Source organism: Phodopus roborovskii, unplaced genomic scaffold (genome assembly GCF_943737965.1).
Source record: "Phodopus roborovskii unplaced genomic scaffold, PHOROB, whole genome shotgun sequence".
NCBI classification, from domain to species: Eukaryota; Metazoa; Chordata; class Mammalia; order Rodentia; family Cricetidae; genus Phodopus; species Phodopus roborovskii.
In genome coordinates, this window is record NW_026126409.1 from 25,773,912 (window position 1) to 25,798,173 (window position 24,262).

Consider the following 24,262-nt stretch of genomic DNA (forward strand, 5'->3'; position numbering starts at 1 on the left):
GCTGGAATATGATAGGCAAATTGATCACAGCGTTGCATCTCCTGTCTCACTATCTCTCCTTGCTTTTGGGATAATTCATCAGTGTTAGCATCTGGATGAAAATGTTAGCACTAAAATGCATGTTTTTTATGTCAGTATCCCGAGGTCAAAATAAGGTGTGTGTGTGTTTTGGGGGATGGAGGGAGAAACACGTTTTATACCCAGCACTTCCATTCAGTTATATTGAACTAGAATAACATGTATTAGAGTACAGAGAAGGGAAAATGATGCTGTTCAGCTGACTGGCTGTGAATTGGCAGCTGCAGAGCTCAATTAGGTAATATATTACCAATTCAGACAGTCATTGATGAAGTCTTGTTGCTTAGTTCCACCTTTCTAGAACACTTGGTACCTGGATCAACCACTTAACAGGAAAATCCTGACCTTGGGTAAATGGTGTGAGCACTATATTTGGGTAGAATATATGGCAGGGGGCTCTACTCAGCTCCAGCAATAGCAGGAATGTATGGCAAGACACGATGTCCAACCTTGAGAGAGTTGTAATATGGCCATTTACCATAATTAACCAGACTATTGGGAGCCAGAAAGTGCATTCTATATGAAGCTAGTGTGAAGAAGGACAGTGGGGCGAGATATGGTGTGTGTGGGGGGGTTGAAGGGGATAAGAACTGTATGGAGGCCAGGAACAAAGGATTTGATACAGTAAGCACCCTGAAGTTTATGCAGATAAAACTTAAACAAGCCACTAAGTATCATCTGAGAACTAAGCTAATTATTTTTCTCCTCCTAGTGCCACATAGTCATAGGCAGGTACAACATGCCCAGTCCTATTAAAATCAACAAAAAACTTATACCCTGAATGTATCTAAAGAGGAGGTGTATCAAGGAAGGAGGAGGTGTAACCAAGGGTTTTCCTTCCCCCACCCCCAACAAAAGATACTTTGCTTGCTTTTGTGTATACACTGAATTTAGGATTAGGATGTTAAAAACAAACAGTGCTCCCATAATTAAACACTGTCAAGGCTAACATGAAACCCCAGACAATAGATCCAAGTTCAATGTCAGCTTCATCACCCCACTGTTGTGGAAGCAGATGAAGCTGAAGACTTTCAGAAGACAAGGTGCTTTTGAGCCTGATGCAACCTGATGACAAAACCCCATTGTTCCCATGATCTTTGCCCTAGCCATTATTAGGGGTGTGGCAGTGTTTTGCAACTTATTTATGGTCTTTGTTTTTGTTTCCATTTGGGGGCTTTTGTGTTGTTTTAATTCCACAGAGGATGTCATAAGCCTTAAATAGAACCATCACTTACAAAATGGGTAACTGAAGTAATGAGTTCAGAGCTCTTTTAGGGCAGAATTTGAAATTCAGTGAGAGTGAGATGTGCCACCTTGGATGGGGCGTGGTGGCACATGTCTTTAATCCCAGTACCTGGGAGGCAGAGGCTGGCAGATCTCTTAGTTCAGGGCCAGCATGTCTACAGCATGACAGTTGCAGGACTGTCAGATACATACCTAGGGTATATAGATAGACCCTGGGTCAAAAAAAGTGCTACCTTTCCTCCTTGTAGTTTCTACTCAACCCTCCCCCACCCTGACCAGGGCCTTCCCCATTTTCCCTGTCTTTTATTCCTCAGTTTGGTCATTTTTCCTCTTACCCATTGTCTGCCCTCCATTCCACTATCTCCTATGTCTCTGAGCAGCAGACTAACATCTGTACTATCCTGACCATGTCACTCACAGCTCAGTCTTCCGTTGAAGCCATGTGCACAGGTTCCGGAGGCACAAATGTGACCGAGTTGGAGATAAGAACAAAGTGACCAGTTTTATAAGCTTGTACAAATTTGTGGAACATATTAAGCTGTTTATTGTTCCACTCGGTAGCATTGGACTACAACTGATCCAATGTAAGAAAGTAAAAGCCACACCCATTTCCTTTCTGATGCTTTGATTTTTGTTTTCCCCTCTGTGACAGCTCCTCACGAGATCATCATTTTTGCACTGTAGAGGAATAGCTGGGGGACATCAGCACCAGAAGATACTGGGGGACATTTGATGGCTACTGAGTGTACTCAGTCATAACCTCTTACAAAGTAGCACATTTTTCTCATCTATGCCATATCATTGTAGAATTTTCCAGATGAGCTGCTTTTGCAGAGAAAGGAAAACAAACACCCCTCCCCAAATAAAAACAGTAATTGCTAAGGGTTTATGACTAAGTGATGGCGTGACTCCTCACTTGAGACTGTCTCTTGAGTTCTAAATGGTTCTAAATGGTCAATGAATAAGCGTCATGTCTCAAGGTGCTGAAGTCCTCAAAGGCATGAATGAAATTTGTGATAACTGGAACAATTTTTAAAAATTGAAGCCAATAAGAAGAGAAACTACTGGAACTCACATCCAAAATGCAATAATAAACCAAATGCCAGGGGTTGTTTTCTCTGCCACTTTCCACATTTAAATCTCTGTGGGTTTGACTCCAGTTTTGTGTCTATAGAAAGCCAGACAGGGATGGCTTTAAAACTCCTGTGCAGGGCTTGGGTTTGTCCTTTGTTGTGGAGCACCTAGCAGAGGAAAGGTCTTGAGTCTGTCTCCTGTGTTCCCTAAACAAAAAGCCCAGAGAGAAAGAAACTGAAAGATTGTGTCTGGACAGATGAAGACCAAAGAACAAGCAAGACACTGGCGGCCTTTAAGCAAGCTGCTTTTGCTGTAAGTTCGTGCCCACTTCCTTTCTGAGATCATGGGAACACATCCTGTCTGTGTTTCTATCATGGTCTCATTGCTGTGACCAGAACCCTGCAAGACAAATCATGAAGGAGGAAAGAATGACTCTGCTCCCATAGTTTGAGGAGATGCAGCCCATCCTTGTAGGAATGGCACGGTGCTGAAAAGCTGTGTGGTGCTAGCTAGCAGTAGATGTCAGCTGGTTCCATTAAGTCAGCATTGAGACAGGAAGCAAGTACATGCTATAAAACCTCAAGGGCCACCACCTTTCCAGCCAGGTCCCCATCTAAAGTTCCTATAACCTCTTCAAACAGCAATACCAGCAGGGGTATAAAATGTTCAACGTGGGAACCTGTCAGGGACATTTCACTTTGAAACTGCTACATATCCCTTCCTGAAATATTCAGGGACCATGGATCAACACCCTCTACTCCATCCTTCTGTATTTGTTAACTTTGGAGCGTGCGTGTGTGTGTGTGTGTGTGTGTGTGTGTGTGTGTGTGTGTGTGTGTGTGTGTGTGTGTGTGTGTGATCTTGGCCCAGGTTAGAAGGTGAGTTTAATGATATGTCTAAAGCTGAAGACATCTAGGGCCCCATTACTGCCCTGTCTGGCACCAGCTTTGTAGTCACACCTGGGAAGGGAATCTGGTCTCAACTATGTGTGGTACCTGCCTTTCATCCTTTTATAGCAAAAAGGTTGTAGCATGAACCATTTGCATTATTCCCAAAACATTTTGCTACATCTACTTTATGACTTATCTTTCCATCATCAATATGTTTTTTTAATGCATTTCAAAGCAGGCTACAGGTAATGGTACATTTCTTTACCAGTTTGTACAGGGGGCTGCTGCTGCTTTTTTGGTTTGTTTGTTTTGTTTTGTTTGGACAGTAGACTAAAGATGACCTGAACAATATCTTAGATACAAAGGTAAGCTAGCTAGGCACCCTAACATACCTTTGTGAACCAGGATTCTTGGAGGCTTATGCAGAAGGATCAGGATTTCAAGGCCAGCCAGCCATTCAAACTGGTCAAAAACTCAAAGTCTTGGAATGAGATTAGCAGAAGGTGCTTCCCTAGCTTTGCCCAGTGCACTGCATTTGATGCTCTCCCCTGGAACCACAAAAATACCAACATAACTTGCTGATTTTGAAGACTGTCTCTAACTTAAAGGCATTTTAAAAGGATAATTCAAATATTAAATCATTTATTTACTTATTTATAGTGGTAGCAATTGAAGCCAGGACTTAGCACATACTAAGCATGAACTGTACCATTAAATCATATTTTATATGTAAAACTGCCCTCGTTTTATATTTAAAATTCAGTGATGGTGATAAAGAACTTGTCACTGTCTCAGTTAACTTTGAATATTGTTAAATTACATGTTGTGTGTCAGAGAGGGAGGAAGAGAGAGAGGGAGGGAGGGAGGGAGGGAGGGAGGAAAAAATCATCCGGAGTTTGAAATACCCTCCCTTGCCTCACATATTAACATTTCTTGCACAATTACCAATGGACTATTCTCACTTTGGACTTTATCCACACCCTAAATTTAGCAAGCTAGAATTATCTTTTAAGCACCACTTTGAGCAACCTTTCTGAAAGGAATGCCGACAAGGGGGGATTGCTTAAAAGGAGCAAGGAGCGGGAGTCTTATTATATGTGACGACTCAGCAAAGACAGAAATCCAGGAGATTGATCCCAGGTGTGTAAGAGTCAAAAGTTACACATTCAGGTTGAGACACAGACTCCACCAGGCAATGAATCACATGCTCTATAATGGCCTTCCATGCACCCCAGGATTTTTCTTAATATTTAAAGGAATGTTACATGGAAACTTTTGAATGCTAAAGCAGTGTTTTAAAAGACAGTGCTGGGGAGCCAAAGCTAGGACCTAAGCCATGCTAGGCAAGCACCATTCCCTAACTGCATCCCTAGCCCTAAAGCATCCTTTGAAGTCATATTCAAAGACTTGAAACTTTAAAATCTGCCTACAAAATAGTGAGTTTGTTTTCAAGTGGGGCATGTGTATAAAAAACAATTAGGAATTACTTCCTCGAAGTCTTAGGAAGAGACAATCACAAAGTTCTAATTAATTTTACTCAGCGATCACTTTTAAAAGGAGAGGAACTCCCAGCCCTGTGCTGAAACATTCTCAAAGCTGCCCTTTCTCCCACCCCTTCCCAGCAAGGCTCAGCCTTTGAACTCAATACTAAACTGCCAGACTCCATGGCTGTGACATCTTGGATGCCATAGAAGGCCTTCTGCTAGTTGTAGACAGATGAAGTCTTCACTCTAGGCCACATCTAGCTCTGCCCTCCCTCCCTGTCCTTGAGGGGAAGATGCTGTCAGAAATCTGACTGAACTATGGTGCATGGTCTCTTGATTATACTAGGGTCTTAAGGCAGAAATTAGCTTTGTTTGCTGGTTTTGGAGATAGGATCTCACCATGTGTAGTCCACACTAACCTTGAACTGATGGTCCTCCTGCCTCACCAGCAAACACAAGACAGCTGGTTCTCAGTATTTTCTTTATATATTTCATTCCAACTGTATTGAAATTCATTGAGTTGTATAGTCATGGTTTATTTCCATGTGTGGAAATAAACAGCATTTTATTTTAATAATAAAATTTAAAATAAAAAATATTTTATTTATGGGTATGTGTGGGTTACTTATGCTACATGTGTGGGTACTCATGGAGACCAGAAGTAGGTGTCAGAGCCCCTAGAGCTGAACTTACAGGCAGTCATGAGCCATCCATTATAAGTGCTGGGAACTGGGTCCTTTTAGAAGAACAGCGAGTACTCTTAACTGCTGAGCCATCTCTCCAACCCCCAAGTTCCCAGTATTTTATAAACAAAAAGCCCTCTGCCAAGAATCGGTGATGACATGTGGCTATGTTTTAGGAAAATATGGATACTCTTCTCTCCTCATTATGAGATGTAGTGGAGTAAACAAAGCTAAGACTGGAATCCGAAGAGGGAGTTTAAAGTCACCCTTCCCTCACCTGGGAATTCCAAGTCTAGCTCCTCAATTTTTTTTCTTTTTTTTTAAAAATATTGTGGAGGGTGTGCGTGTGAAACAGTATCTCATGTACCCTGAATCTGGCCTTGAACTCACTATGTATCCAAGACAGACCTTAAATGTGTCTCATCTTGCCCAACTAGTTCCTCAATCTCTCTAAGATCAATTTTTTTCCCTGTGGGGAGTCAAGGATGCCTGGGTGAATGTGTAAGGAGAGAACAAAGTCCTGAGTGGATCTGTATAGTAGATATACATGAGACCCACCTGATTCCAGATCTTCTATACATGAGTCTATATGTCTGTCCCTTCTTTATTTCTTCATCACACCAGTCATGTCAAGTCCTAAGCTGTGCTGAACACATGGTTCCTCCTTTATCAATGGGAGTAATAGGAAATAATGTGGCTAAGAAAAGCATATACAAAAATTCACATGGAATTCTTGAAGTCATAATATTTGTGAGATATTTTCACATCTGAGGTCATAGAGAGCTATGCAAATAAACAAGGATACTGGATAAACAGACTGTAGGATGTAACAAAATGCACTGGGTTTGGGTCAGTAAATAAAAAGCTTATCACACTCATGTGAAGACCAGAATTTTGATTCCTGGAACCTGTGTAAATGCCAGGAGTTCACCACACTATGTAATCCAAGTACTTAGGAGGCAGAGTCAAGAGACTCTCAGGGCAAATTAGGAAAATTCATGAGCTACGAATATAAGTAAGAGACCCTGCCCCAATATAGAAGGTGAAGAGAAATCAATGAAGATATTGATGTCAACCTCTGGCCTCCACATGCAAACATTCAAACGCATGTGCATCTGTAAACACACATTCACTCCCACTCATACACATGGCGGGGGCAGGGGAAGAAATCATAAAGTGTAGCCAAATATGTAATTCCAGCAGCCAGGAAGCAGAGACAGGAGGATTGCTGCAAGTTTGAGGCTAACCTGGTCTACATTGTGACTTTCAGACCAGCCAGGCCAACATAGCAACACCCAGTATCAAAACACAAAACAATTGAATAACCAACAAAATAATCATCTGGATGCATACAGATGTTGTTTTCCTTGCTGACCATAGCTGTGTCACAGGACTCTGGTCAGGATTTGCTCTACTTCAGGGGAAGTAGTTGACAGCCACTGAATATTGTCATTCATAGAGAAGTCTGATGTGGATAATCTTACTCTGTCAAAGCCTTCAAATATATTCACCTGCTAGCACATATTAATTATGTGCCTTGTAGACACCAGTACTGTTCTAGTGACCAAGTGTTAAATGATTCCTACCCCGCCCCCTCCGTAAGGTATTGGGTCCTGTGGATATTAAACAAGCATGCATATCCACAGCCGCAACCATGGTCAGTTATGCAGAGTCCTGCCTACACTAAACTGAGCTATGCATGGAATAAGGCCTTTCCCAGCAGGAGGTGTCTCAGCTCAGAACAGAAGCTTGGTAGGAAATGGAGTCTAGGCAGAAGGGCAGATAGAAGAACTCAGAGACACAACAGAACTTAGAGTGAAGAAAAAACTCCGTGTACCTGGGGCATAGCAAGACAGGGAGAAGAAAGGTACAAGATGAGGTCATAGGAAGACAGGAAGACCACATAGGGCCTGGCAGCCATATTAAGGAGTTTCAGTTATGGCAATGAGACTTAAACAGAGAAGTGATAGAGTCTGAATTTTTTTTGAAAAAAAAGTTTAAAATGTATTTATTTATTATGTATATAGTGTTCTGCCTGCATGTATCCCTGCGGGTCAGAAGAGGGCACCTGATCTCATTATAGAAAGTTGAGAGCCACCATGTGGTTGCTGGGAATTGAACTCAGGACCTCTGGAAAAGCAGCCAGTGCTCTTAACCTCCGAACCATCTCTCCAGCCCCCAGTGTCTAAATTTTCAATAGAAAAAAACTTCAGATATGAATGGGAAAAAAAGTCAGTTTGAAGGCTTGGCATGAGACAGGAAGAGAGGGCTGGGACCGTAGTTTAATGGTAGAGTAATGTTGAGCATGATGAAGCCCTAGGTTCCATCTATAGCACTGGAATAAGAAAAAGAGGAGGAGAAGGAGGGAAAAGAGGAGGAGGAAGAGAAGAGACGGTGGAGGAGGAGGAAAATTCATGTATAATTGAGAGGTAAAGATCAATAAAATTTTTTGATTGGTTGCATGTGGGAAGGGAAGGAATTAAACTCAAGTTAGTTTCTGATGCTCAAGTCTGTATTTCCTAGAGGTATCCACAAGAAAGACTAGTGAAGCCAAAGTGAAGAGGGAACTTCATTGGAACTCTTGTAGAAACGGCATTTCCATGCTGAGCTGTAGCTTTTAAACAATGTTCCTCTCAAAAAGTACTGGGGCTCTTTGGAGAAAGACTGATGCAATCTTGCCATCTCTGAAAGTCTGGGAAACATTCCAAGATTACATGACAGGGACATAGTAGCCAGAATGAAAAGACATCTGTTGGCAAGAGTCTGGGCAACTTGAGTATAACTTTTGGGAAAAACTCATCACATCCTCAGAGTTGCTAGGACCAGATGAGACAGGCAGAAACAACAGTGAATAAATGTTGGGTGTTGATTGAAGGTCATTGGGGTGCTACACTCATTACTGTAAACATTGGTACAGAAAGGGAAAGAATCAAGCATTTTTCCTGCCTTCTCTGTGCAAGCTGTATTCAGGGGGATCAAATAACTAGCTGCAGATGGAAAGTCCTGCTTAAAGAATAGTTCCCATTAAATGAATGCCAAAAGAAATAAAATTAGAAAATTCCCATTTCATAATCTTAATGAAGTAATGAAATTAAGCAACAATCAGGGGCTGGTTCTATTAAAGCCACCAAAGCAAAGAAGATGTGGAAATTTGTAACAAATCAACCTCTCAAAATATCTGTGTCCTGACGGAAAGCCTCAGCCTTCAGTTTCTGGTGGGGTATATCCTTCTGTGTATATGTTTCTCCTATTGGTTGATGAAAGAAACACTATCTGGCCAATGAGGCAGAAAAGAAAGTGGGACTAGGAGGAGGAGAATTCTGGGAAAGGTAGGCAGAGGGAGCCCGCTAAGACAGTCTCCATGTAAAGACAGGGAAGAAAGGATGCACCACACATTCTCCAGTAACATAAGACCATGTGTAAATATATAGATTAATAGAAATGGGTTAGTAATTAAGACAGAGCTAGCCAATAAGAAGCCCTAGTCATTGGCCAACAGTTTCATAATTAATATAGAGTCCTGTGCTCATTTAGGGCCAAATGCTATGGGAAGCTTCAGCAATAGGTTTCCCTGTCCCCAAAACACATTACAAAGCCAGAGGAAGGACCGTGAAGGAGTCCATAGGTGCTTACATTTTATGCTCTTCACAGGATATATATATATTGAGAATTTGGCATGAGCACTCTCCATTGGAGTGTTGACATAAGTGAAGGGTCCATGTGTTAGTCTATGTGAATTACCACTGAATTCCTGCAAAAATTAAATTGCCACAATAATGACCTCTGTGTCAGGTGACATCCACAGCAAAGCTGATAGCGGATGCTGTTACACAATTTCTAAAACTGTGAGTAATGACAACTCAAAGCAAATGGGACTGGAGGACTTAGCATTTCAAAATCTGTTATTAACCATGTTTGGGCCACAGAGACCTTGACAGCCAAATCAGGAATAATTTCCTGTTTCAACCACTATAGTTGTTATTCTCAGTAAAAAGAAGAAACTAGATTGTTCTCATTTTGTTTTTCCTTATGAAGATGATTTTCCCCAAAATAGTTTTAGTGTTTGTTTTGGATTTTATTATTTTTATCTTTATTATTTTTTATTTACTTTGGTTTTTGTTTGTTTGTTTGAGACAGGGTTTCTTTGTATTGCTTTGGAGCCTGACCTGGAACTAGCTCTATAGACAAAGTTGGCCTCGAACTCACAGAGATCCACCTGCCTCTGCCTCCTGACATCTGGCTTACTTTGTTTTTTGTTGAAACAGAGTTTCTCTGTGTTACAGTGCTGGCTGTCCTGGAACTTGCTTTATAGATCAGGCTGGCTTCAAACTCACTGAGATCTGTCTGCCTTTGCCTCTGCCTCTGCCTCTGCCTCCCAAGTGCTGGGATCAAAGGCAGGCACCACCACCACCCAACTTATTTTTAATTTAATTTAATTTATTTTGGGGGAGGGTGGGGAAGAAAGGGTTTATTTGACTTATACTCCCATATTATAGTCCGTCACTGGAGGAAGTCAGGACAGGAACTCAAGCAGGACTGGAACCTGGAGGCAGGAGCTGATGCACAGGCCATGGAGGGTGCAACTTACTGCCTTGCTTCCTTTGAGTTTCTTATTTTTAATTTTAGAGACAGGGTTGGTGATAGAATATAGTAGAGGTTGGCCTTGAACTTCTGATCCTCTTTCATCAAACTCTCAAGGGCTGAGTTGACAAGCTTGTTCTACTGCAGCCCCAAACTGTTCATGATACAGTCCCTGAATGGCTAAGAAGTTTTCCTGCATGTTTAGTCAAGAGCTTCCTTCAAGTGACTACAGTCTTCTGTTTCCCATCAGAGGAAATATCTAAAATGTAATCCCTTTATACATAAATGCACTTGGTACCTATTTTAGATAAGTACACATATGACTTGTAAAACATGAAATTGTCTTTTTCCTGGTTGTCTCCTTCTTCTTCTCAGTCCTTCCTTCCCTCCTTCCCTTACATCAGCACTGTCCTCTCTGCTCCTCAAGGTCATCTACGAGTGCTGTGAATCTAGGCTTCACCTTTGATGTTTGCATGAATCTACAGAAGCCTGGCACTGTTTTTTTTTTTTTTTTAAAGCACAGTCATATAGGTGAAGCCCCATGTAAAGAGTACGTTTTTTTCCGCCTGCCGCCGAGTCTGGTCCCGCCGCCGCGCCAGCCACAAATAATGCACAGAGACTCTGTATTTGATACAATGCTATTGGCCAGGTGCTAGTTTCTTATCGGCTAGCTCTGTCTTAATTATTAACCCATTTCTATGTATTTCCACGTGGTCTTACCGAGAGTGGAGGAATGGCAGTTCTGTTCTCTCCAGGCTCTCCATCCTGACTCCTCCTTACTACTTCCTCTTTCCTCCTTGTCTCCTAGTCCTTCCTATCTTCCCTTCCTATTGGCCAACAGTGCTTTATTCATTAATCAGTATGAGAAACATATACAGAATAACATCTCCCATCAGCCCCATATTACCTTGTGAATTGTCCATGCATCATTTAGAAAGTTTACTTGACTTAGCATTTGTTCAAACAAACAAACAAACAAGCATGACTGGTATTCAGCTAGTGTAAATGCAACATTGAAGAGCCTACCCTTTGTCCTTGGGTTTTTGCTGTATTAACTAGACGCTACTTATTTGTCCTTGCAGTCCAGAGCCCATATCTTTACATATAATAATTTGCATTTGATAGTTGTTTTGATTCTTTTCCCACATTTCCATGGATCTCAGTGTGTTCTACATCTGTGGAGACATCTTGCTGGCCCTTAGCACTATTTAACTGAAATTTAATGTGCAAACCACAATATTCCATTTTAGGCTATATAGCTCACTAAAAGTTTACAAGACTAGGAAGTCACTACCACTAGCCATATCCAGGATATTTTTAGCATCCTAAAAGTAATCCCTGTAAATATTTGCAACCATCCTTCCATCTCCTAGGAATCACAGGTCTATGTTGTGACTTTATTGATACATGTACACTGGGAATTTTATGCCAGTAAAATTATATAACCTGTGCCTTTATTGCTGGCTTATTTTACTTTGGATAATGTCTTGAAGGTTCATCCATACTGTAGTATGCATCAGAATCTCACTTACAGCAGAGGGCACAGCTCAGTGATACAGCATGTGTTTGGCATGGGTAAGGTCACAGGTTCAATCCCCAGCATTGAAAACGCTCAACAAACAAAACAGAACAAACCGAAAACTTTAACTTTGGCTAAGCAAAATCCCCTTGCATGTATCTATCACACTTCATAAAACTGTGTTAGTTTTTGTCATCATAACAAAGCAGCTAGTGTAGTCAAATTATGAAGAAAAAAAGGTTTGTTGCCAATTCTAGCATATGAGCTATTGGCCAGGTTGCATTGGACCTGTGGTGCCTCATCCAGTATGTTCATGCCAGAGCACAACCATTTACCTCATAGGTTTGATTGCATATGAACTAAAACCCCAAAGGCCCATGTGTTGACAGCTTGTTCTCTAACTTGTTCTCTACTGCAAGGTGGCAGGACCTTTAGAAGAAAGGCCAGGTAGAAAGTGTTTGGATCAATAAGTGGCTGCCTTCAAAGGAGACACTGGAAATATGGCCCTAGTCATTCTCTCCCTCTGTCTGCTTGTGCCTGTCTGTCTGTCTCTCACTCTCTTTCTTCCCAGATACCACAAGAGGAGCAGCTTTTTTCTGTTTTCTCTCATCACCATCTACTGTGTTACCCTAGACCCAAAACAGAGAACACCTGAAACCATGAGCCAACATAACCTTTCCCTCTTTATAAGAGCAGTCTCAAGTGCTTGTCACAGCAATGCATGCCTGCTTGCCTCTTACAGTTTCAGCTCTCTCCCAAGAGGACCACATCCTGTGGGATGCAGGACACAAGCCTTTGATATGGGCCTGGGTGGTGAGACAGAAACCTTTGATATGGGCCTTAGGGCAATGTGAACTATAGCATTTATCCATTGTTTTCTGTTGAACTGATTTCACTGCCTAAGGAGATTGTAGCTGTGAACACTCCTGTCCACGTTTTTGTATCACTACAAGAATTTAGTTATCTTGGCTATATATCTAGGGAGAGAATTGTTGAATCCTGTTCATCTCTGTGTTAAGTCTGTTTAATTCCCAGGGAAACTGTCAGACTGTTCCACAACATTCTCATGGCTTCATTCACTGTCATGTGGGCATTTCATATTCTTTCTCAGTTTTCCAAAAGCCTTGCCAAAAATTTTCAGTGCTTTTTGTTTCGAGCCATTCTAGTGAATATGACTATAGTTTTCTTCCTTCCTTTCTTTTTTTTCTTTCATTTTCCTTCCTTCTTTCTTTTTTCCTTTTTTCCTTCTCTTCTTTCTAAGTCTGGGCTTCCTGTAGCTCAGACTGGCCTTGAATTTCTGATCCTGCTGCCTTCCCCTCCTGAGTGTTGGAATTACAGGCATGCATCAGCATACCCAGTTTCATGTGGTGCTGTGGGTTCTAGTCCATTGTCTTGTGCATGCCAGGCAAACATGTCCCCAAATGAGCTACATTATTATTTACTCAAGGATCTTGGACCTTCCTGTCTTAGCCTCCCAAATGCTGGTATTATAGTCATGTGCCACTAAACCTGATTTATCTTCTGTTGAAAATAACTATGAAAGGCATTCAAATGATTCCAAAGTCAAAACTACTGAAGGGTGTATAGAGAGGTCTGGCCTTCATTTCTATTCCTTTCATTCTGCTATTCCCTTGTCTTAGTTAGGATTTCTTTTGCAGTTAAGAAATATCATGACAAAAAAAAAAAGTTGGGGAGGAAAGGGTTTATTCAGCTTTACCCTTTCATAGCACTCTTCATCACTGAAGGAATAGGGCAGACTCAAAATGGGCAGGATCGTGGAGACAGGAGCTGATGCAGAGGCCATGGAGGGGTACTGCTTACTGCCTTGCTCCCCATGGCTTGCTCAGTCTGCTTTCTTACAGAACCAGAGCCACCAGCCCAGGGATGGCACCACCTACAATTTACTGGGCTGTCTCCCATTGATCACTAATTGAGAAAATGCCTTACAGCTGGATCTCATGGAGGCATTTCCTCAACTGAGGCTCCTCTCCAATGACTCTAGCTTGTGTCAAATTGCCACAAAACAGGGTAATACAGCCTAAATATAATTTTTATTAGTTTGTTATTTAGACTCAATTTCTACATTGAGTCTTGTACATTCATACAAGGAAATGCATTTTGCTCTCTATCCCCCCCCCCTTTTTTTTCAAGACAAAATCCCCTCTACTCTTTTCACCTATTTGTATACTCTGGAGTTCCACAGCATTGCATGAAGATGGTTCTCTTTTCCTCAGTGCATCGGTACTGAGCTGTATTGTGTGGATGCAGCCGCATACAGCTGCATTGTGTGTGGACACGGGGGTTTAGGATACATTTGTTGCCTAACTAAATCGTGCCAGGCACTAGGAGTAAAGGCAAGGCTAGCTCTGGCTTCAGGAAGCTCAGCAAGAGATCTCTACAATAAAGAGCATTCCTTAAGTTCAAGAGCATGCCTGAATCCACTGAATACAAGGGACACATGTATGGAGAAGAAACGTCCCACACAGAAGGAACACAATAACCTCTTATTAACCAGCATCATGCTGCTGCCCGTGGGCCTTTATGTGGGAAGGTTCCCTTGAATGTGCTTAACAGTGATTGATCAGGAGTGCCACCAATTGGTCAGAGCGGGGAAAGCCAAATAAATGAGACCCTGAGTTAGGATTCTAATGACCAAATTTCCTTGGAAGAAGAAATGTAAATTAATACTAGTGCTGTGGCATAAGAGTAGGCGCTAACATTTGTATGACCTTTATGCTGATCAGATAATGTCCTCAGCATTTATGTACATTAAACTTAAAAAAAAAAAAAATCTCCCGACAGTCCCCTAAGAAGTGAGGACTATTATCTAAAAGATAATACAGACATTAAGACACAGAGATCTGAGTTATTGCATGTTTGCAAAAGGTCACATAGAAAAAAGTACAAAATAAAACAAACAAACAAAAAAGAACTGTGTGGGGGAGGGGCGGGGAAGCAGTTAGGCACCACAGAAAGGGTAATTGCAAATAGTTTACTAAGAAGTGTATGTCAAAAAATAAAATAAAAAAGAAGTGTATGTCACGGAGCTGAAGAGTTAACTCAGCAGTTAAAAGCATATCATAAGTAACAACCCTCAGAAATTCAAAATTCAGTAAACTAGATATTTCATAAGGACCAAGCACGCTCAGTGGACACAAGGGTACACATGTGGACAAAACACTCATAACACATAAAATAATAATTAAAAACAACAAGCTTTATTTTACTACCTGGTTTGTTTAGAGAGGGCTTGTTCGATAAAAAATATGTACGCCTGCAGATACATACATAACACATACTACTTTCTTAAATGAACCGTCCCAGCAATAAGATACATACATAACACATACTACTTTCTTAAATGAGCCGTCCCAGCATACCAACTCTAAACAAGACGGAAAAGAGAGTAATAAGCGAACACAGTATAAGCAAGCAACTAAAATTGAGCTGTTCAGCTTAAGACACAACTAGTGGATCCTTTAAGTTCACGTCAGACGGGTAATGTGCCCACGTCGTAACAAGGTTTAAATGGGCGGCACAAGTCACGCAAAGGCGTGAACCCCCAATCATCACGCTTATGAACCAAAAAAGGATCGCTGGGCTGGCTGCGCAGGGAAGCATCAACTCACTCCTACTAGTTTATCAGAGAGGGTGACTAGCGCAGTGCAACTCTGTTTAGTTTTTACACACAAAAATCTCATACATTTCAAAACTACTGCTGCAATTTTGTGAGCATTCTCCTGCTTCTGCCCCGGAAAATGAAATCAGAAGCAAAATTACTGAGCGGACGCTGAATTATGCAAATATAGTCTTCATAGCTCCACCTTTTACTTTTTCCCTCTCCGTCGGGCTGTTCGTTGCTTTTCGGCTGCGAGTCGTGAAAAGAAGCATTGCGGCTCCGCTGCCGGAAGTTATCTCTGCATTTTACGGCACACAGTTACCCGGGGGCCGGAAGTAGCGGCTGTACAGGCTGAGCTGTGGGTGCCCGGCGCCTCGTCCGTGTCACGGCTCTGTCGTTTACCTTTGAATCCCCAGAGAGACTGACTCCTCCGCGTGTTAGGAGTTTGAAGCTCTCGCCGCAGCAAGGCCCCTTCTCACACCCGCTTCCCGGCCCCAGCCGGCCCTTGCCTCGACAGCTCGCCCCTTCACCGTCTATGGTTCCGGCTCTGCTGGTTGGGGGGAGTCCCGGCCCCGGGGCGCCCGTGCCTCCGCGCGTCGGCGTCCGTCCCCGCGGGGAGCCCGGCACAGCCGGGCGCCGTCAGCAATGAAGCCTGGCGGCGCTGAGGACGAACTCGGGCGGGACGGCCCCGCCCCGCGCGCACAGGGCTCTCCCGGGACCCTCGAGCGAGCCTTCTCCGAGATCCTGCGCGGCCTGAGCCGCCAGGAGTCAGGCGTCCTGGAAGGCCTCGCTGCTCTGCTAGCAGCCGCCGAATGTGACGAGTTGTTTGAGGGGACGAGGAGCGGTGAGTCGCCCCGGGGCACGCCCGAGGTCCTGGGACAGGTGGCGAAGGCCCTGGAGAAGCTCGCAGCCCCAGCCGAGGAGAAGGAACAGGGAGGCGACGGGCATTCCGAAGTGGCCGGGAAAGCAACCGAAGTCGGGCTACTCTTTGTTAAGCTGTTGGGGAAGGTTGAAGCTGCCAAGAGTTCTCCCGCGTGCCCCGCCGCCTGGAAGACGGGCCTCCGCCACTTGGCAGGACCCGCGTATGTTTTTGCCACTACACACAGGCTGAAGCAGCCGTGGACCAGTCCCAGATCTCAGTACGTGGCTGACGAGGTGCTGTCCTCACTGCTTCGAGTTAGTGGGTGCAGTTCCGTGTCAGGATTCCTGTGCGGAGAGAATGAAGACGATCCAGGGCGATTTGCTGTGGTCTTGGGGCTTCTTAAGCCCCATTTGAATAAGTGAGTACTGCGCCTTTCACCATTTACCAGGCAGGTAAAGATGCTGGCATATTAGATCTCTTAAGGCCCAGAACGGTTGTGACTTGCTAGAAATGAAGTAACTAGATAGAAGGCAAACTCCAGATTAGAACTGAAGTCTTCAAGCTCCATTTTCTTCACTGAATGACTGACTGCCTTGGGAAATTGGAAATTCTGACAGTAGCAATGGAAATTGGAAATCCTGCCCCTTCTATATGGAATCAACTATCTTATGCTAAGTACCCATGAGCATTTGGAAAGGGGCCAGACTTTTAGGTTGAATTTAAATACTGGGGCCTCTAACTCTAATAACTCTAGTTATTAAGTTATATATAATATAAGGGAGTGATAGTTGTAATAAAATAATGAAAACCCTTTATTATAAAATGGATGGGATTAAAATACTTGCCGTCGGTTTTGACTTGCTACTTCTAGTATTTTGTTTTGAGGCAGGTTTTAATTGTGCTTATTTATATTTTGTTTATTTTTAAGATAGGGTCTGACTGTGTAGCCTTGGCCATCCCGAAACTGTTATGTAGGTCAGGTTAGCATGGAACTAAGAGAGATTGGTTTGCATCTAATTTCTGTGTGTGCCATCACACCTGTTCCAGGCAGAATTTGTTTTTCTTTTTAGGATCTTGTTATTTTTTAATTATGTATAGGTGTGTGTGTCTGCATGAGAGTGCAGGTGCCTGAGGAGGCCAGAGGTGTCTGATCCCCTGGAGCTGGGCTTAAATGTAACTGTGAACCACCGGACAGAGTTGCTGGGTCCTTTGTAAGAGCAGCAAATACTCTTGACCACTGAGCAGTGTATCACCCTTCAGGCATGTTTTCATGTAGCCAAGGATGGTGGCCCTGAATTTCTGATCCTTCCTCCAAGTCCTGGGATTGCACATGTGCCCCCCAGGCATGCCTCACCATGCCTGGTGTTGTCGTGGATTGGGCCCAGGACATTGTGCATGTTAGGCAAGCACCTCACCATCTGAGTAGATTCCCAGTCTTCTGGCACCAGTATGATGAGACAAAATAAACTTGGAGCCAAAAGGCTTTGAAACTAGTCTTTTTTTTTTTTTTTTTTAAAGATATGATTATAGGCTGTTTTAGACTCACTATGTTGGCCTCAACCTTGAGAGATCCCCCTGCCTCAGTTTCCCCAGTGTTTTCCTATGTTTCCTCTGTGTTACAGAGGTGCAACACAGTGCCCAGTTTAGTGTTTCTTTGTAGGACTAGGTCAGGAAGCTTCCATGAATCTTGTTTTATTATTTGTAAGTAAAGGTAATACACCTATTATATGGTTATTATTTTGAGGAGATTGAGTAAGATGTGCACACTTGTTTTATAAAAGTTGGTGGACACATAGTGTGAGACACCTTTACTCTCCTCTCCCCTTGCCAGCACATGTCACATGCCACATCATCCACCAACACACATGACCACCATTAACCCCACAGGACTTTCACATAGCTGTAGTTGTGAATGGCTGCTACTTACTGAATAAGCTTTTATTACCCAGAGTTTGGGCAGTTGCTAAGTGTATATAGTGTAAGCTATGTAAATTAACCCAATTCAATCATAAAATGTATTTGACGAAACAATAGTTGTATAGGAAATACATACATACACACACACACACACACACACACACACACACACACACGTGTAAACCTGCTAAAGACAAAACAGGAAGCTCTTGTTAAGTTTCACTAGTTCTCTTTGCTGAAGCTGTGTCACTCTTAAGTGTGGTTTTCATGTGTCCTGGCAGGGAGTCCTGGAAGAATAATCCTGCTGTCAAACATGTTTTCTCGTGGACCCTGCAACAAGTCACTCAACCCTGGCTGAGCCAGCACCTGGAGAAGACTCTTCCTCCGTCTTTGCTCATCTCAGATGACTATCAGACTGAGAATAAAGTCCTGGGTGTGCAGTGCCTCCATCACATTGTGATCAATGTGGTAAGCTGCCCAGCTCTAGCCTCTACTGATGGGCAGACTGAGTTATGCATATTCTTACTCTATGTTTATGTCTTTATAAATAGCTTTCTTTTCATGTTGTCATTTAATTCACTTATTTATATATTTTACCACTCTCTCAGTACATATGTATATACCTTTCTCTTCCAACCTGGTAGAAATAGTACCTCATTGGTAATAAAATAAATAAAATGGTAATTTTAGAAGAGACAAGGTCATGTTTCATTATAAAAATGAAAACAAAGACAAAACCAAAACTTGCTTATAGAAATTAACAGGTAGCTCTCAAGTTTAAAAAAAATCAGAACTCTAAAAGTGATCATACCAAAGTGTACAGGGTATTACTAAAAGAGACTTCTATATTGTGAAGTTTTACAATGTATACTGAAGAGGATGATTTACTGAGTCTGCATATGCCCATGTCTCATTTAAAATCATTCACATTTTGCCTCTCTTGAGAAACCTTTAACTGGATAACTTGTGTGTTTGCAGCCAGCTGCTGATTTGCTACAGTACAACAGAGCCCAGGTCTTATACCATGCCCTTTTCAATCACTTGTACATGCCAGAGCACCATCTCATTCAGGTATTGTAAGAGCTACTCCTAACTGGGTTCTGGTATGAGTAGAGGGTGGTGTTATGTTAGTAGGAGCAGTTTAGAGCTGTTTTCCACTGGGAAAATGAGGGCACCTGAAAGCTGCTTCCTAACTGAGAGCATCTCAGTGTTAAGAGGGCATCTCTTCTCCTGAGCATCAGGGCAGCAGGGTTTTATCTTCATGAGTGTCAACTATAAGCCACCTGTGGGTGGGTCTGGTTTTATTAAGTTATATGTTCTAGTCTGTGCTGCTTCATGTCAACACATGTGTTTGAAACTTCATGTCATTCTTTCAGCCAACAGCCATTAACTGATAGCTACTGTGTTCGATGCTAGGCTTCAAGAATAAGTGACTCAGAGTGTTTCTGGCTTGAAACCCTTTGGAAGGCTTTTATGTAAATATATGACTGTACACATATATCTCTGAATTTACAATACAGCAATAGCTATATTACAAGAGCTGTAATGTGTAACCAGTAGCAGTAGGCAACTAGCAAGGTTGAGGGTGGCTTTAGGAGACGGGATAGATGTTTATGAATGGTAAAGAGTGGTTTCTTAGGAGGGAGAAGAACACTGTAAAGACAGAAGAATCAAGCTATAGAAAGTTGTAAGTAGAGACATCTGGTTTTCCTTTGTGCTGGGACTGAATCCTAGTCCTCATACATGTAAGGAAGGTGCTCTATTCTGAGCCTCTTCCTCAACCTTTTGTTTTTTGTGACAGGGTCTGATTCTATCCCAGGCTGGCCTGGAACGTGCTCTGACCCTGGCTACTAAGTGCTGGGGTGGTGGGTGCATAACAAAGTGTCCAGCAGCTCCTTGCTTCTGCTTTGTGCTTTTGCTACAGTAATATTTTGAGTACTGAGAATCCACTTGCTATCAAATTGAAAATTTATTAACATGGTGGAGAAAGGAGATTTTAAAATCATCAGACACCTAGGAAAGACAGAGGTTCCCAGAGTGCTAAAAAGGAATCCCTAGACACCACAACTTCAGATAAATAAGTGCCCTGGGTTAAGTAAGGCCTGAGTTCAGCCATTTTTTCCATTCACAGATTACTAAAGAACATTTCTGGAGAGGAAGCTTGAAAATTTGCAGTAATATGTACCTCATACATTAATTACAGGTATCTTTTAGAATTCTGTTATATATCCCAGGGACAGTAGGTTAATGAAGATCTTAGAAAAGTCATAAATGCTGTGGATGCAAATGAACTTTCTTTTTATTCATTTTCTTTTTATTCATTTATTCTAGGCTGTGCTCCTGTGTCTCCTAGATTTATTCCCTGTCCTTGAGAAAGCTCGGCACTGGAAGGGAGATGCAGCTCGAGCCACTACACAATGTCACGATGTCCTACAACTGATTCTCACCCACATGGAGCCCGAGCATCGCCTTCTCCTACGTAGAACTTATGCCAGAAACCTGCCAGCTTTTGTGAAAAAGTAAGTGCCTGGGCTTCTCTGGTCATAGACACCATGTTCAACTTCTTAGCATCTCATTTTCTCTTATTGTTTAGGTTGGGGATTCTAACTGTCTGGCACTTGAAGAGGCTGGAGCGAGTTATCATTGGTTATCTGGAGGTTTATGATGGACCAGAAGAAGAAACTAGGTTGAAGATACTGGAAACCCTGAAACTTGTCATGCAGTATACTTGGCCCAGGTATAGCATCCAAGCTGACAGGTGTGCTAAAAGGGCATGCTTAGGTTAACTTTCACCTCAGAACTCGCCGAGACAAAATATTCAGGACATGTATCTGAATCTCTTTTTACCTTATTTCATCAGCCAGTAGTTCTAGATTCTGACACAATTAAATCACTCTATTCCTTAGAAGTTCTAAGGGTGGGCACTGTGGCGCAGCCCTTTAAGTCCAATACTCAAGAGGCAAAGGCAGGCAGATCTCTGTAGGTTTGAGGCCACTCTAACCTACATAATGAGTTTCAGACCAGCCTGGGCTACAATAGACCCTTTCTTAAAATGACAAAAAAAACAAAACAAAACAAAAAATCTAACACATAAAACAACAACAACAAACATTCATATGGTCAGGAAAGTTGCAGATTGTCTTACTTTTCTATAGCTATGGTAAGATACTATGAACAAGGCAATTTCTAGAAGAAAGTTTATTTGGGGTCCTTAGTACCTGTTATTAAGTACATAAGTTTATAGAGAACGAGTAGATGAATAAATGAAATTGAATCAAACCGATTCTGTAGTGAGCCTTTAAAGGGTAAAGACTCCAAGAAGGGAGTGAAGAAATGTAGGGAGGTCAGGGCAGGAGCTTGTGTGTCTCTGTGTAGAGGCAAAGCATGGGAAGTTTGAACATAGTAGGTTGTGTTAGAGTGAATGGTTACAGAGAAACATAAGCTATAGGGAAACACTAAACAGTTTGAGATGAAAGGTTAGAAATGCTTTTGCTAGTCACAGTTCTATCCAGAAATATGGTTTGTTTATATATTTTCACACAGTATATGTTATTTTCCACCTTTCATCAAAGTTTAGTTTGTAAAATTTACCAAGTTAAGCTGGGCGTTGGTGGCGCATGCCTTTAGTCCCAGCACTCAGGAGGCAGAGGCAGGCAGATCTCTGAGGCCAGCCTCATCTACAGAGCTAGTTCCAGGACAAGCTCCAAAGCAATACAGAAAAACCCTGCCTTGAAAAACAAAAAACCACCACCAACAACAACAAAAAACTTACCAAGTTAAAGGCTATAACTTAGTGGCATGACTTACAGCCAGAATGTTATAAAACCATTAGTTGTATTCATTTCATCAGAAGGATGAAGACTTAGAGAAAAGTAATAGAATAATAGAATAGGCAAGCAAGTAGCCAATGACTGCAAGTTCATATTGACACTTAAGCATTACCAGTCATCCTTATTTCTCTTTTAAAGCAAGGTTTTTCTCTGTAGTAAAGCCCAAGTTCTAGACTCTCCTGTGTCCAAAGTGCTGGGATTATAAACACATACCTCACTTATTCTTAATGTCTCAGGCATTAAGTTACATGACTGGGCTGTCTTATCTGGAGTCAAGAATATAGGAGAGATCTTGGCCCATCTCATTCTCAGCCCATAATAGGGCAGTTTCCCTGAACAGGATCAAGCATTGGCAGGAAACAAAGTTGAGTTTTCTGTTGGTTTGTTTGAGACAGAGCCTCACTATAGCCCTGGCTGCTCAAAAATTCACAGAACCCACATGTCTCTCTGCTTCTTGACTGGCATAAAGTATTCTTGAACAAGTCAATGTGTGTACACAGTCTGGGTATAGTAGAAAGGAACTAACAATCTATAGTCTGTCTTTGGTCCTGTTTGCAGCCCTTTGATAGCAAAAAATAATGATTTCAGTTTTCCCATGTTTGGACCAGGTCTTACCCAAGTTTAACTTTTTTAATTTGCAATATGAAGGTTTTTTTCCTGATTCCAGAATTTCCTGCAGAGTTGTGGTCTTGCTGAAGGCTCTCCTGAAACTGATATGCGATGTAGCAAGGGACACAAGCCTCACAACTGAGGCTACTAAGTGCACCCTGCTCCAAGAAGCCACAGACTGCCTGGTTCTCCTGGACCACTGTTCTCACGGGCAGGTGAAGGTAAGGCAGACTCTGCAAGTCAATTTCAGTTGGCCTCTTGGTTCCTAGGTAACTCCAGTAATTAATTGTAATTTACTGTATGTATGCGCAGCCAAATTTAGACATGAGCATGAAGGGTGGTAGCCCCCTACCTCTGTACTCTCTGGGTCTTGGACTGTGTTCAATACCTTACCCTATTTATTTTTGGTGCTAGGGCCAAACTCTTTTAATACTATTCAAAACCATTGAGAAAAAAAGAGGATCAGATGTTATTGGCATTTAGGACAAGAACGAACTAGCTAAGCCACCAAGATTTCATAAAAATTAAGTTCTGAGATTGACAAGACACCTTCTATGTTAGTGAGGTAGATACATTAAAGTTCTGTTCTAGACTCCAAATTAAAACCAGTACCAAAAAAGCTCAATGAAATGAGGTTGTAAGCTGCCAAGGAGTAATACTATAACTGAAATATCACAATGTTCCCATGGCGGGAGGGACAGCTCTGAGATGTTTGTGTCATGTGTGCATGTACATGTAAAGGTGACAGAGGGTGTCATTCCTTAAGCACCATCTCTACTTTTCCTTTTAGATAGGATCTGATGGGGAACTCTGCAAGCAGGCTTGGCTGGCTAGTGGGCAAGTCGTCCCTGAGGAATTGCTTGTCTCCTCATACTCAATTATGGGTGTGTGTTCTCACTCCTGACAAGCATGATTTAAACATGGGACTGAACTCAGGGCCCAGTGCTTATCTCACAGAGCTATTCACCCCAGTCCACAAATACTCAGTTTACCAGTAGGGAATTCTCCTTTAGTTTCATATTCCACAAAATTCTCACATCTGTAGTTTATGGTGTCTAATGTGTATTTATTTACATATGAGTAGAAGATGAATTTCCATCTTTACCACAGTTAGAAATCTACTAAAGATTAAAGGAACCTGAGAAGAAATTCATGCCCCAAAATATGTCCAGCTAAAGTATGATTTGTTATTTTTTTCAGTTTATTAAAACATTCCATTGCTGCCCTTTACTTTCTACAGTTTTCTGGTCCAGCTTGAGTTGTTTTGTCTAGGATGAAGCAGGCTCTTGAGAGCCAGTGGGTTACTTACAAGCACTGGACAGTTTTTAGCTAACACCTGTTTTGATGGAGGCACTTTCTCTTAGTGCCATGCACTCTTATTGAGTATGTGGGAAAAAACTGAGGAAAACAGGTCTTATAAAAATTAATGACTGTTTGCTTTCATGTTTCAGGGTCTTCTGTCTAAAATTGTCCTATCCTGTGAGGACAGCACAGTGGTGAGCTACATCAGGAAAGTGCAGCAGAGCTCTGCAGCTGCTCCCTGTGATAACACTTAGATGGGCGTTTTTCCTATCCCAGATCTTATGGACAAAATTATGGAAAAATCTATTTTTATATTAAAGATTGTAAGTTGGAACTTTGTTTCCTTCAGTTTATCCTTATGAGAGAAACTGAACAATAAAGAAGAAATTGAAGCCTGGTGGTGGTGGCATACCTTAAATCCCAGCACTTAGCAGGCAGAGGCACAATGGTCTGAGTTTGAGGCTACACTGATCTATATAGAAAGAGTTCCAGGATAGCCCAGGCTACAGAGAGAAACCTTGTCTTCAAAAACCAAAAAGGGTAAAGAAGCAATGACATTTCTAAGTAAA

The 24,262-nt window shown here is 42.1% G+C and overlaps 1 protein-coding gene and 1 non-coding gene across 2 annotated transcripts; one reads left to right on the forward strand and one right to left on the reverse strand.

Moving 5' to 3' along the window:
- Positions 1-15,042: 15,042 nt before the first annotated feature.
- Positions 15,043-15,148, reverse strand: LOC127220523 (small nucleolar RNA U13). The gene has a single exon (XR_007834389.1). It is a non-coding gene; the product is annotated as a small nucleolar RNA U13 (small nucleolar RNA).
- Positions 15,149-15,803: 655 nt separating this feature from the next.
- Positions 15,804-24,090, forward strand: Tti2 (TELO2 interacting protein 2). Its single transcript, XM_051182231.1, has 7 exons — positions 15,804-16,453; positions 18,234-18,420; positions 18,931-19,023; positions 20,284-20,471; positions 20,546-20,689; positions 22,450-22,612; positions 23,843-24,090. The coding sequence occupies exons 1-7, from the start codon at positions 15,819-15,821 to the stop codon at positions 23,945-23,947; spliced, it is 1,515 nt and encodes a 504-aa protein (XP_051038188.1). The 5' UTR covers positions 15,804-15,818; the 3' UTR covers positions 23,948-24,090.
- The last annotated feature ends 172 nt before the right edge of the window (positions 24,091-24,262 follow it).

Excerpts from the sequence above, each read along its gene's own strand:
- Tti2 (XM_051182231.1), top strand. The coding sequence starts at position 15,819 with ATGAAGCCTGGCGGCGCTGAGGACGAACTCGGGCGGGACGGCCCCGCC. Across the intron at positions 16,454-18,233 it reads CTTAAGCCCCATTTGAATAA|GGAGTCCTGGAAGAATAATC; the intron begins GTGAGTACTGCG and ends GTGTCCTGGCAG. Across the intron at positions 20,472-20,545 it reads CTGCCAGCTTTTGTGAAAAA|GTTGGGGATTCTAACTGTCT; the intron begins GTAAGTGCCTGG and ends CTTATTGTTTAG.